This window comes from Sycon ciliatum, chromosome 2 (assembly GCF_964019385.1).
Source record: "Sycon ciliatum chromosome 2, ocSycCili1.1, whole genome shotgun sequence".
Classification (NCBI taxonomy): domain Eukaryota; kingdom Metazoa; phylum Porifera; class Calcarea; order Leucosolenida; family Sycettidae; genus Sycon; species Sycon ciliatum.
In genome coordinates, this window is record NC_088644.1 from 43,718,122 (window position 1) to 43,731,713 (window position 13,592).

Sequence of the window (13,592 nt, forward strand, 5' to 3'; positions counted from 1 at the left end):
GCTTTCAAGAGAATGGAACGCCTTCTTTCTTACTTGTCAAGTCTGTGGTCATACTGTTGTACCGTGTACAGGTGTACCGTGGTGTACCGTGGTGTGTCTGACTGCCTGGCCTGGATCCACGGATGAGTGCACGGACCGATAACCATGCGCGATAGTAAGACTGTTTCATTACCATGAATGATTACATGCGCGCCTAGCAGTGCCAGTGGATCTATCACTTTGTGTATGAGTATGAGCGCGCATGTATATCAGGTATATGACTGCATGCAATGCGTCACAAGACGTCATGAAAAGAAGACTTACATTTTTTTGGTTTATCCCTGCAAAAGACATTGCAAAAGACATTGCAAAGGCAATTACATGTACACAATACTCGCGCAGGTGTTGAACACTGCTACTAGTGCTAGTGCTAGAGCATTCTGGCCGTATCGCGAAGACAACATCAAGTCTGTGGACTGCATCGGCGTGTCTTTGAAAACTCGGGCAACTAGTTCCTTCCGAGATACCATCGGTGAACAAGATCATCTTGAGGCTGACTTGGATCTGATACCTGGATACACAAGCCGAATATAGTGGTAGGTCGACGTCAAACATTGTATTGGGAGGCGTGGAATGTCAAGTGCTACTTCTCGCTCCCCAAATATGCTACATACTCAATCTTGTATTACGGTATTACATGTGCTAATCGTAGTAGTAGCGGTTGACAAACTCGACATTCCTGTAACGAGTAGATATTGTGATTTAGTACTAGCGCACCACTGTAGCGCGCCCGTGCTTGCTTGTCACTGTACGTATGGTGTGTTATTTGAGAATCCCATTACAGTCAACAGTCTGCACTATGAAGTCTACACTATAGTATAATTATTATAGGGGACCTTTACCTGGTGGTAATAGGGCTTGAAAGTGCTACGTCACTCCATAGCAATGGCATAGCAACAATTTGAAAAATTCGGAAACTGGACCCACCTGGATCCAGTTTTTGTATGGATCCAAGCACATTTCAAGCGGTCTCACTCACAGCAAGGTGATGTTGCCAGTGAAACTGACTGATTTGGCTAGTGGGGGCGGGGTGACAACTGGTGGCGAAGTAAAAGTTACACCTGCATACGACATGAGTGGGTTGCTATGCACCCACATACTTAGGCAATAGCAAAGTCACACCTTAGTGGATCCAAAATAGAAATCTGATGTCAATTTACTACTCCCAGGCCGTTTTTGACGTCATCACTTTCAAGCCCTATTGTGAAGTCCATCCATTAATTCATTTTTGCCGCCAAACGTAACATTTAGACATGGTTAGCATTTTACCGTTCACGCTATTTTCGACGGTCGGCGTGTAGAGGGCGAGTCTACTGTTTTTTTGTGTGCTTTCGAGACACGGTTATCAGTTCGGCTTCTGAGTCCTGACTCCTGACGCAAGGATCGACTTGTGACGTAACCCTAGTTGGAATCTTACCGTTTCGTGCTCTCGCCAAACAGAGCTTTCTATCGTCGAAACGGTACCAAACCAACGGTATTTTGGGTGTTGGGTACGAGTACCGTTGGATCTAGCGTGAACGGTAAAATGCCATGTAGACACACACAAAAAAACGGTACAGGCCGACCGTCGAAAGTAGCGTGAACGGTAAAATGCTAACCATGTCTATTAGCATAGGTATTACTTGTACATTGAAGTTCAATGTTCTTGAAATCGTCAGAGATCAATGTCATCTGGTGTCGCACATATTTCAATGCAATGTGATGCAAGCGGCGAGTAAGACAAAGTGCACACTCATAATAATCAAAAGCATGGCAGCCAAAATAATGTTCCAGAAAATGTTAGTAAGGTTGATGTGTGCATGTGAATTCATGAAAGCATTTCTTTCACATAATACCGCGCCGACACCTTTCACAGTGGCAACATTTTTCACACGTCTACATTCGCCGCTAGCGTAGCATTCTGTTAGCTAATTGTTTGCGTCACGCTTCTTCTTTCAACTCCAAGTGTATGCATCCTTCTCCTGTTTCCCATTCCTTTCAGTCAAGAGATCTCAATGGTGATTGTGGCAAGAAAGCTTTTTGGAACAATCCTTTGTCTCTCGTATTTGTGATATGAGTTCGCCCATTGTTTTATTCATCACTAGTTTACGATTCAAGTTTTTTATTTGCGTCGTCTGCACCTGCATCTGCATCTGGTTCAATATGTGAATGTCAAGAATAGTCTATGCGTTAGTTTGCGAGATTAGGACTGCGAGATTAGGACTGCGAGATTAGGACTGCGGCGCGCCCTACTCTGTTTCGTAACGTTCGCTACAAATCTGAAAAATACAATCACCACATTGCCTAGCCATTGGCAATTAGCACAGAGCTTGTGTTGGATTGTTGCCGATGATTTTGTGAATCTGCGGTTCGCTTCGTGTTGTGATCTTGTGTGCTGCAGTGGACACCAGCCAGCAGAACCAGGCTCGCCACTGACATCCAATGATGCCCATTAGCTACGAATGCCTTCAGTATCTGGACTGCATAAAGTGAGGTTTTAGTATCACCCCGAAAACCATGAGTGCGCTATCGTCTGGCACCTACACTGAGAACTTGCGAGCTGTTGGTTCGCTAGCTGTGTCGCTACAGCAATCATTTCTGGAGCTACAGCAATACCTATCCCAGTTATTGGTGGCAGTGAGCGATGCTCAAGATACGCTCAGAGCATCGGGGACATGCTGCAAGAATGCTGAAAACTTGCTTCAAGGCTTTCAGATGCTACTGACCCAGTCGGGGCTGGATGCCGGCCGTCAAAAGTGGACTCTATCTGAGCAGAGCAACGATGGGCAAGCCAAGCAGGTAAACATATACGCTTAGTATAAGCCGCACCGTTTTTTTGGGGGGGGGGGGGGGGGAAGGTGAATTCCGATTCGGTGTGCTTATGCTCCAGAAAATACGGTACGTGCAGAGTGTAGCCTGCCTGATTCATGGCAAGTACGGACACCAGGTGTTCCACTCCTATTGTCATTGGCATAGTACAGTGTACAGTGTCTTACTGCTGTACGTCGCCGATCCCTTCCACTTCTCCTGTAAATACAGGCTTCTGACCGCATTGCTGGCTGCCATGCCGATGTAGAACAGCAGTTAACAACATGCGGTGAGCACGTAGACAAGCTGATGTCTGTGGTGGGAAAGCACTTGCTCGTCGCCAATTTCTCTCCAAGCCGAGCGGGTGAGTGTCTGAGTTGTGTTGTGAAAGCTGATGCTCCTTTTTGCCAGGGAGGCTTAACGCTTGCCTGTTAGTAGTATCCTTGCTACGGTCCCCGGTCTGAGGCAAGCAGTGAGACTCGGTCTGGCACCATATTGGTTCCTTTATGTTATTCACTACACTTACATATGCTGCCACCCGGTCGGTATTGTTCTGCTACCACTATTCTTTCTTGGTTGTGTGTTGTCGTGATACCGTGATTCTCTCTTGATTGTTTTTTTAGTCCAGAAACCCAGTACGCCTGTCAGAGACGCTGATACCCCGCCGCTATCACAGACACCAGACTCATTCCTGGCTAGCACTGCTGCGGATTCAATCTTGGCCAGTGCATCCAGTCCACGGGACTACTCTGATGATGTGGCTGTTGTGAAGGCAGCCCTATTGGAGGGTGGGAACAGCTCTCTGGGACTAGACATGCAGGAACTATCGCAGCGGAGCATTCACGAACATAGCTCAGAACTGAGCACAGCCGATGTTTCTGATGAGATCGCTGCCTGTGATCACTCAGCTGCTGGTATTGCACCGCCAGGCAGAGTTGTTTGCAGTCCAGAATCACTTCAACACCAGTCACGTGACCCAGCTAATTCAGCTGACCCGCATAGTACAGTGGAGACTTCACAACCCAGTCAATACAACAGTATGTATGCAGAGCACACATCAATGGCATCGGAACAAGTGGAGGCTGCTTCGGCGGCTGCATCAAACAATGATGTTAGATCCAGTGATGCAGCCCAAATGAACGTGGATGAAATGAATGGCAGAACTGATGAGTCTTCTGCATCTGATACCAGCCAAGTGCAGTCCCCGGCTGATTTGAGTGCTGAGAGCAGATCTACCACCCAGTCAGCACAGCCCAGTATAGTGTGCGACAGAGACAGCCCCACATCACAACCAACAGCAGACACGCATGACTCTGATACCGTTAGTAGTCTTGCACAACAAAAACAGCAGCAACAACTACTCCAGCCTGTGGCAGATCCAGAGCGCGATGCAGGCAGTGATAACAATACCATGATGTTCTTTGACCTTCCTGGGTCGAGTGCCCCAGTGCGACGCAAGCCCCGGCTCAGTAGCGAGTGCATCACACGACCTTCCAGAAGCCAAATGAAGCAACAGCAGCAGAACCAGCAGCCACAAAAAGGAGGTGAGCTGTCCACTTCAAGCAATACTTTAATGGGAAATGTTTGAGCACGTTCCTGAATTGCGAATCCACATTGGCTGTTGTTGCATGTGTCTGGTCTTACTTGATAATGTAGATATCGTGGGGAATTCTTATGCCAGGTAATATTTTTAAAGTGAACTCTGCACTGAAGTTTGTGTGAATAACTGTTATGTGGGAATTTGGAAGAGCTGTGACACACTAAGCCATTAAGCCATGATGGAATTTGTGAAGCTGCTTATGGCAGCACCGGATAACTAACTCACGTGTTATCGTTGTGTATTGCTGATTAACACTACCCCTCTGTGTGCAGCTGCCTCCTCCAAAACGTCGTCTCCACCTCGCGAGGGAGCAACAAGCACGACGTCACCACCGCTGACAAGGAGGTCTCCGCCAACTCCAAAGAAATCTCCTCAACCGCCGAAGAAATCGCCACCCACGTCGAAGCGCTCGCCGCCGACACCGTCCAGAGACATTCAACGTCAGAGTTCCGAAGAAAGACGATCGTCACTACGAAGCAGGCAGGATGCTGCAAGCAGGCAAGGAACTGCATCTCCAAGAACAAGCAGCCCCAGCGGAAAGCAGTTGTCTCGCAAAGGACAATCCACGTCAAGGTCCTCATTGTCAGGTGCAAGTGCAACAGCAGGCTCATCATCATCATCATCAAGTTCAGACAGTGGAGGTACTACATCAGTATCCCCCGCAGCTGTAACAGGTAGAGTTACAGATACTACTCCAGTCTCTTCAGATACACGTCACTTGGTGGCTGTCAAGGAGGGTGGTCTGTCACTGGGGCTGCGGATTTCTGGTGGCCGTGGATATGGCGTGTTCGTTGACTTTGTCACCCTCGGAAGCCTAGCCGACACATGTGGACTGAAAGTTGGTGATCGAATTCAGACGGTAAGTTCCTGGCAGAGGAAGAATGGAAGAATCTTCCATATTTGTGTGCTGTGGCATGCTTGACAAAAACATTGTGACTGTGTATGGTGTCTGTGTACTGTTTTGGGACCCATGCACAAGTCGTATGGGACCAGAGAATCATGAACACCCTAGGTACGCGCCCAAACTTCCCTCCTCTTAGAGGTGTCTTCTCTTGAGAGACTCAAATGCATGAACTTGAAAATTTGACTAGGAAACTCCTGAAACGCCGGATTGCCCGGATTCCGTTTCTTTCCAAGCATTCATTCAGGCCGGCTCTGCTGTATCTGTATGGTGTACAAGTATTGTATACACTAACACTATGCTGTAATGTTTTTCATTGTTACTGATGGCACATACATGCTTGTCAGGAAATGCATGCTGCCGGGCTGCAGTCACTGTAACATGACAGTGTGGTTACCTGCACACACCAGTTAATGAATGTGTAGGAGTTGCATTGTGTAATGAGTGTAATGAGTGAATGAATCTGGACTTGGCAAAGTATGCAGCTTACTGCAATGAATGGGGTTTTTCTTGTGATATGTGTGGACCTGTGTTGCTCTGGTTTGGCTGCAGTTTGCAGAGCGTGACTTTGCGGACATCACTCACAGCGCTGCTGGCCACTCCATGCTGGGACTGAGCGGTGAAGTCCGCATTTCCGTCAAGTACAGCATAAAGGGTAAGCTAGAAACGTAGCACCAACCCACACCTGTCCGGATATATCCTCCGAAATGAAGAACAGCAAGTCCATTTACGGCCTTCATTCTAACTGCCATAGCTCTTTGTCGTGACTGTGTTCTCTTTTGGAGTTTGGATCAGTAAAGTAATGTTGTTTCATCATTTTATGGGATGAAAGTGTTAAATTAGTGAATGCACTGACGACTTCTTCCTTATCACAGGGTGCGACAGAGCTCTCGGCCTTTGAAGAAAATGCTGACTATCACCTCCACCACTACACTGCGCAAACAAAGCTGACTATATTTGTTCCCTTATTCTGAGAACAAAGTAGCCGTGCTAATGGCAATGTTGTTGTATCCTTATGCTGTTCTGTTTGTTTCCCTCTCTTGCTTCTGTCGCATGTACACAGAGTATGAAAGTCTTCCCAAAGGCCGTGACACGCAGGACAACTTTTTTATCAGGTTGGTTGTGTGAAAGTGTTCCTGAGCTAGGTGTGGTGTGTAAGTGCAAATGCGGTGGGTTTGTGTGACTGCAACCGAACATTAAGCTATGAAGTTTGGTGCTCCCTATCCACCCTCTAAGGTAGTGTGAGGCCGGTAGCTAGACCTACTGAGTAGTGGAGCAAAGGCACAAACATGGCCAGCACAGCAGTGGACTCGAACTGGCCACCACACATCCATATTCCACGCACACGGTACATTGCACCCCTTTAGCTGCCGATTGCTGAGTACACGGAGTTCGGAGTAGGGACGAACCATTCTGCTGTCTTTTAACTTACCATGCAGTATAATTATGTTATATGTTCATCGGTTTGAGGGAAAGATGCAAACGGGAAAAGTCTGAAGAAAAAAACTGACTATCACCACCAGGACTCGAGCCAGGGCCTTCGCTTGATGCTGCATATGGTCACAAGTTGCAGCACGACCCACAGTTAATTGGGAACTCCTGGCCTGCCACGAGGGAAACATGGATGCAGTGAATGGGATTTTCGGTCTTTGACCGATTTGTAGTGGGTCTGATCTACTCACCTTCCACCGCTTAGGAGCTGCATCTGCGCCTTGATCCCAGAGGGTGGTGGCGTTCCTACGGATGCGGAAAACTCAAACCGTGAATTTTTTAAATTTTTTATGGTCCCTTATACTTTTTTAATTGTACAGTGCTTCATTTCTTGCCTGCTATCTCCTCTGCACATGCACTCTCTCTCTCTCTCTCTCTCTCTCTATCTATCTATCTCTCTCTTTCTCTCTCTCTCTCTCTCTCTCTCTCTCTCTCTCTCTCTCTCTCTCTCTCTCTCTCTCTCTCTCTCTCTCTCTCTCTCTCTCTCTCTTGTGTTTGCAGATGTCACATCAACCGACCGTCGGAAGCCAAGAAGACCATACAGGATCTGGGCATGGCACCGGGTGATATCTTCCTCGTTACAGAGACTGCCCCGAGAGCGCATGACGACCGGTGGAAGGTTAACCAAGTTGCCATGGCTACTGGAGTCGTCAAGGATAAACATGGCTTCATTCTCTCACGGAAAAAGTAAAGCATACGCAATATGTCACATCCAGAATCACCAGAGCTATAACCAATGTGTAAACTCACTGTTACCGGTACTCTGAACTTCGGACAACAGTCTCAGGAAACTCATCGCAACCAATCAATCCTTAGTTCATTGTTTCCATGTCTCCTTCGCTGTTCTTGGTAGGATTGAGCATTGGCAGTAGTTGAAAGACACAGTGAGTTAGTCTCTAAGGCCATGTTTGGGAAAAGGAGAGGCACCAGAATAGAATCATGTTGGGAAACGGGAGGATTTTCCACTGTGCTATGATATTGTTTGAGCACAAACAGTATACTTTGGTGAGCCCATAGGTCAGATGTCCAGTCTTAAATGGACTGTGTGAGCTCAGTGTTGTTGTTGTTGTTGTTGTTGTTGTTGTTGTTGTTGTTGTTGTTGTTGTTGTTGTTGTTGTTGTTGTTGTTGTTGTTGTTGTTGTTGTTGTTGTTGTTGTTGTTGTTGTTTCAAATCTTTATTCTCACGATAGCCAGTGGCCAATAAGAGATCTTGTTGTTGTTGTTGTTGTTGTTGTTGTTGTTGTTGTTGTTGTTGTTGTTGTTGTTGTTGTTGTTGTTGTTGTTGTTGTTGTTGTTGTTGTTGTTGTTGTTGTTGTTGTTGTTGTTGTTGTTGTTGTTGTTGTTGTTGTTGTTGTTGTTGTTGTTGTTGTTGTTGTTGTTGTTGCTGCTGCTGTTGTTGTTGTTGTTTTTGTTGGAGATTCTTGAACTGTTATTCCGGCACTGAATGCCCCATAGCTTATCCATCTGTCCAGACTGCAACATACTATCAACTGACACTGGCTCAAACATGAGAGGAGTTGTGCGATTTTTTTGTACCATGCAGTGTACCCTGTATCTGGCATACCTTGTCACTTGGAAGACACGTTTCCTAACATTTCACACAGTTGTTCTGCTCTACATGTATGCTCGCTATCACCGGCACAGGGCTGCGGACATGTTGTATCCAGGCACTGCACAAGTGGATGGCGAGGGTTAGTTTCTGAAGTGTTTGTGGATTTCTTAGCACTCCTGTGTTTTGCATGTTTGTGTGTTACCGGTGTGTACTACACATACCGTAGAATCCCGCGGATAAGCCCATGGGCTTATCTCAGTGTTTCACAAGGACATTCAGTTGGTGGGCTGTTACGAGAACATTGGGCTTATAGTTATACGCGGGCATGGGCTTATACGCCCACACCAACATTGTGCTATTGAAAAGTATCAAGGAAGTGAGAAGTACATTGCTGAAAACCACTGTGCAAACAAAAACAACGGATGATTGTTTTGGAAATGTACAAAAAGAACTATATTGTACATGTACATATACTACGTACATGGTATGGCCAAGAGTCCATAATTTATGGACTCATGGTATGAACTAGGCCCATGGGCTTGTACGATGAAGCTTTGTGATGTTCGAACTAACCCTGGGCTTATGAGCGGGCATGGGCTTATCCGCGGGATTCCACGGTATTTTAACATTAATTTTGTACAAATGTGTACACAGAGCTCATTGATTTGTCATGTTGAACATTATTTCGTGTGTGTGTGTATGTGTGTGCGCGTGTGTGTGCATGTGCGTGTATGTGTGTATACACGGGTATGTGTTTCTGCAGGTGGAGCGCCCACACTGTATGAACCAGTGTCACTGCTGAAGTGTAAGCACTGCCGGACTGATACTCTCCCAATACATGTATCCCTACTCCATACCAGCAGTGAATCATCACCCTGGGTTGTACACACAGCTCTATAGGCATCACAATGTTTACCCTGCCGTTACCCGAGCACTACACGGATTTTACGTCTTACAGATCTTGCTACTTTCTTGGCATTGCCCATGCTGAAGGTCCATCATCACGCATACCTTCCAAGCCTGATGTTTTGTCTTGTGTGTATTGCGCGGTGTGTTCAGGTGAGCAGCCGCGACCGGTGGTACTTCTGGGGGCTCCTCAAGCGGTGACAGCGCTGCGCACGCATCTGCTGAAGGAGTATGATAAAGTCTTCTGTACTTGTCCTGTCTGTAAGTCGGCCCCATGGTGAATTGTGATGTACAGATAATGTGATGCCCCGCCGAGTGTCGTTATAAGCGAAGTTGGCTGTACACATAATGTGATGGTCAGCCTTGGGCGTATTGTGTTGTACACATATTGTGATGGTCAGCCTTGGGCGTATTGTGTTGTACACATAATGTCATTTCTGAGTGGACTGATGCTCCAACTGTCATTGCTAGTGACAGTAGTAGTGCCGTTGCTTCAGGTTTGCTTGTTGGTCCTGCAGTAGCACACTTGCCTGGCGATGCTCCTGGGTTTATCACACACCTATTGGAGTTGCTGTGTCTGAGATTACATGTGCCATGCCTGTGCTGTATTTTCTCCGGAACATGCCAACATGCCATTATTGCATTGTATTGCATTATTGCATTGTCTCAGCTGAAAAGTAAACCAGTGCTTACTGTAGTGTCTGGTGTTACAGCCTGTGTCATACAGGAGCCTGTTTTGAATAGAAGCCTGTCTTGAATAGAAGCCTGGTTTTCAAGATACACTGTCTGCACATAAGCCTGGTTTTCAAGATACACTGTCTGCACATAAGCCTGGTTTTAGTGTTGACATGCATAGAAATACCTGTCTTGTGTGGAAGCCTGTCTCATATAGAAGCCTGCAAAATTTCCCCCAAAAAGTGGGGGAAGACCCCCAAAAAAATGGGGGAAAATTTCCCCCTTTATACACGACTTTACGGCATGTTGTTATGTCTAAGAAAGCATGCAAGTGTGTATGGACCAGTAGCAGTAGCTGCTGGGTACACCCTTTTGGGGATAGGCCAATGTTTTGACATCATTAGCTGCGGGTTGAGGCTGCAACGTGTTGATGTACCGCTGGCCAATAGCCTGCGGGTTGGGGCTGGAACGTGTTGATGTATCGCTGGCCAATAGCCTACGGGTTGGGGCTGGAACGTGTTGATGTACCGCTGGCCAATAGCCTGCGGGTTGAGGCTGGAACGTGTTGATGTACCGCTGGCCAATAGCCTGCGGGTTGAGGCTGGAACGTGTTGATGTACCGCTGGCCAATAGCCTGCGGGTTGAGGCTGGAACGTGTTGATGTATCGCTGGCCAATAGCCTGCGGGTTGAGACTGGAACGTGTTGATGTATCGCTGGAATGTGTTGATGTACCGCTGGCCAATAGCCAGAGAAGTAAGTGATTGACCAGCTGTAGTGCAGTTTTCAGAAGGAGGAATTACAGCCCCCTGATGTCAAGAATGTTCAGTACCATGTCTTTCTCTTATCAAGTTTGCCTAACAAATTGAATATATGGGGCAGCCACTCACCGATTTTGAACAGTGATATATCTGTGTGCGTGTGTGTGTGTGTGTGTGTGTGTGTGTGTGTGTGTGTGTTTCTGTGTGTGTTTCTGTGTGTGTGTGTGTGTGTGTGTGTGTGTGTGTGTGTGTATGTTTCTGTGTGTGTGTGTGTGTGTGTATGTTTCTGTGTGTGTCTATGTTTCTGTGTGTGTCTTTGTTTTGTTTCAGATGATGTAATAGGAAATGTAGACATGTCCGACAGACCAGATGTCCTCCTACTGACCAACATTCATGACAGCAGTAGACAAACATATGTCTACAGAACCAGTGTTGGCCAGGCTGCAGAGAAGGTAGGTAGTTTTCTGGACAGTTCTTATCAACTTCTGTTTGCTGGTATTTGACCGTGTAATGTTCAGTGTGTTTAGTGAAAAACACGTGTGATGAACACATGCACACAAGTCCGTCTTACACATGTGCTGCATCTATTGTAGTAGATTTGTTTGCACACTGGTGTGTGTGGGGGGGGGGGGGCATGAATGCATGAGTTTGTGTGTGTGTGGGGGGGGGGGGCATGAATGCATGAGTTTGTGTGTGTGTGTGTGGGGGGGGGGGGGGGGGGGGCGTGCATGAATGCATGAGTTTGTGTGTGTGTGTGTGTCCACATGTACATGTATACTTATTCCTATGCCAGTTCTCGATTACCCAGTGCTGGTCGTGGTTATGACTTATGACTGTTAACACTAATCTCTGCTCCTGGCACGACCATGCTGGCATGCTATGCTCTCCTCCATCAGGGTCTTCATTGCTTACTGGACGTATCACCCAGGGATGTAGTGACTATGCTAAGCAGCAAGCAATACCCCATCGTCATTCTCCTGCTGAAGAACAAGTCAGTGGTGTCGGCCAAGGAAGAGTTCGGTTTGTCTTGGCTGCACACTGGTTAGTTATCATGGCAAGACTGGAATCGTCTCTTCTGAGACGGCGTAGTGTTCCATATGGATGAACACAATCAATCTTGGAGCCTAGTTTAGGGAATAATTACCTTGGCTGGACACTGTTGTTAATCCTGACGTGCCTGATATGTGGTCATTTGACACGAGACCGTTTGACTGAATCCACACACCACATACACTTTGCCAGTTTCATACAGGCACTACACGCTGTGCCAGGTTCATACAGGCACGTGCTTTTTTTGCGGTTCTTAGAGTGACTACTTCAGTTTCTGGTTGTTTGCATGTCATCAGGATATTTCAATGTGTGTGTGTGTGTGTGTGTGTGTGTGTGTGTGTGTGTGTGTGTGTGTGTGTGTGTGTGTCTCGGCTGCGGTCGCTGCTGCAAGTCATCCCGTGGTTTCGACCTGCATAGCTGTGCTAATTTCCTGTCCAGGAAGTAGAACGGCGTTTCTGGATCCAATGCTGAACTCAGTGCTGTCGACCCCTGCACAGGGGACACGTGACCATTTAATGGCAGTGTTACCAAGGACCAAGGTGTGTGTGTGTGTGTGTGTGTGTGTGTGTGTGTGTGTGTTGACTTTGCTGGTGTCTGCAGGCAATGTGACGCTGTCGAATGTTGCTCGTCGTGATGGTCAGGCTGTGCTACGCATTGTTCAAGACCAGCAGAAGAATGTCGTCTGGGCACCACACGATACTCCACTCAGCGAGTTCAACAGCTAGGTGACAACAGCAGCTAGGTGACAGCGCGATCGTCGATGTACTGGTGCACCAGTAACTGATAACTTGAGCTCAGTGTCGGTGAGCATGAACTCATCCTATGAATCCGGAATGATGTCATCATCACGAGGCACTGAATGACGTCATCATGGTCAAGGTGAACGATGCAGGTTTTCTCGACTGGTCCATGAGTATTCTGCATGACAAGGTGACATTCTTGATACATGTATTGTATTTGTTATTTGGGCAGTTTATTAGTTTTTGAATGGATAGGAGTTCGGAGCTACGCAATTTTAGTTACTCCATTCTATACAGATCTTTCTTTTTGTGTAAATAGTAACTCACTTTGTGATTGGTTATTCAAAGTATCTAAAGGGCTTGAGCTATTGATTCATGCCGCCGAACCCCCTGCTGGACAGGAAGAATGGTGGAATCTATACACCTGAGGAATGCATTACCCAGTACACTCGCCCCCACTTCCTGCCATGCCACAAACAACATCATGATATTGTACACTTGTACGTATTGTGCACAACCACATATGAATAATTATTATGATATAACGTTGACGATGACTAACAATTTCTCTCTCTCTCTCTCTCTCTCTCTCTCTCTCTCTCTCTCTCTCTCTCTCTTTGATATTTTCAATGAATGGACGTTTGCAGTCTTGAACTCTCTGATGACAACGCAGTCATTCTTGTGCATCTGCTCCTGAGTTGTATGGTATTGGTCAAAGTAGACTGATGCCTTGTTTGAAGGATATGTCTAATCGATTCGCACGCACAATGCAGCATATTCTGGTGCTGATGTATGGCAAGGAGAGTCACCCAGACTATGCCAGAGATGCATACCTCAAGCACAATCATGTACATGTCACATGCACTGTTTTACATGTCACATGCACTGTTTTACATGTCACATGCACTGTTTTACATGTCACGTGCACTGTTTTGGTGTCGAGGCAAAGCGGTCGATTTCAGACGGCCTGTTTAAGGCCAAGTAAAAAAAAAAGCTAGATGATCGTCCCCGTCCGCCCCAGTTTTTGTCAGCGCCCCAAGAAATATTTTATTTTTTAAATCGTGAGTTTTTGCCGAAATCGTTGGTTTTTTA

The 13,592-nt window shown here is 46.7% G+C and overlaps 1 protein-coding gene across 1 annotated transcript; it reads left to right on the forward strand.

Annotated features, from left to right (window-relative positions):
• Positions 1–325: 325 nt before the first annotated feature.
• On the forward strand, positions 326–13,184 carry LOC135810223 (disks large homolog 5-like). Its single transcript, XM_065323701.1, has 14 exons — positions 326–575; positions 2,420–2,817; positions 3,058–3,190; positions 3,450–4,370; positions 4,699–5,285; positions 5,880–5,982; positions 6,391–6,442; positions 7,320–7,505; positions 8,463–8,509; positions 9,134–9,175; positions 9,430–9,537; positions 11,041–11,162; positions 11,607–11,751; positions 12,361–13,184. Exons 2-14 carry the CDS (start codon positions 2,536–2,538, stop codon positions 12,483–12,485), a joined length of 2,853 nt encoding a protein of 950 aa, XP_065179773.1. The 5' UTR covers positions 326–575; positions 2,420–2,535; the 3' UTR covers positions 12,486–13,184.
• The last annotated feature ends 408 nt before the right edge of the window (positions 13,185–13,592 follow it).

Excerpts from the sequence above, each read along its gene's own strand:
- LOC135810223 (XM_065323701.1), top strand. The coding sequence starts at position 2,536 with ATGAGTGCGCTATCGTCTGGCACCTACACTGAGAACTTGCGAGCTGTT. Across the intron at positions 4,371-4,698 it reads CCAGCAGCCACAAAAAGGAG|CTGCCTCCTCCAAAACGTCG; the intron begins GTGAGCTGTCCA and ends CTCTGTGTGCAG. Across the intron at positions 5,286-5,879 it reads TTGGTGATCGAATTCAGACG|TTTGCAGAGCGTGACTTTGC; the intron begins GTAAGTTCCTGG and ends GTTTGGCTGCAG.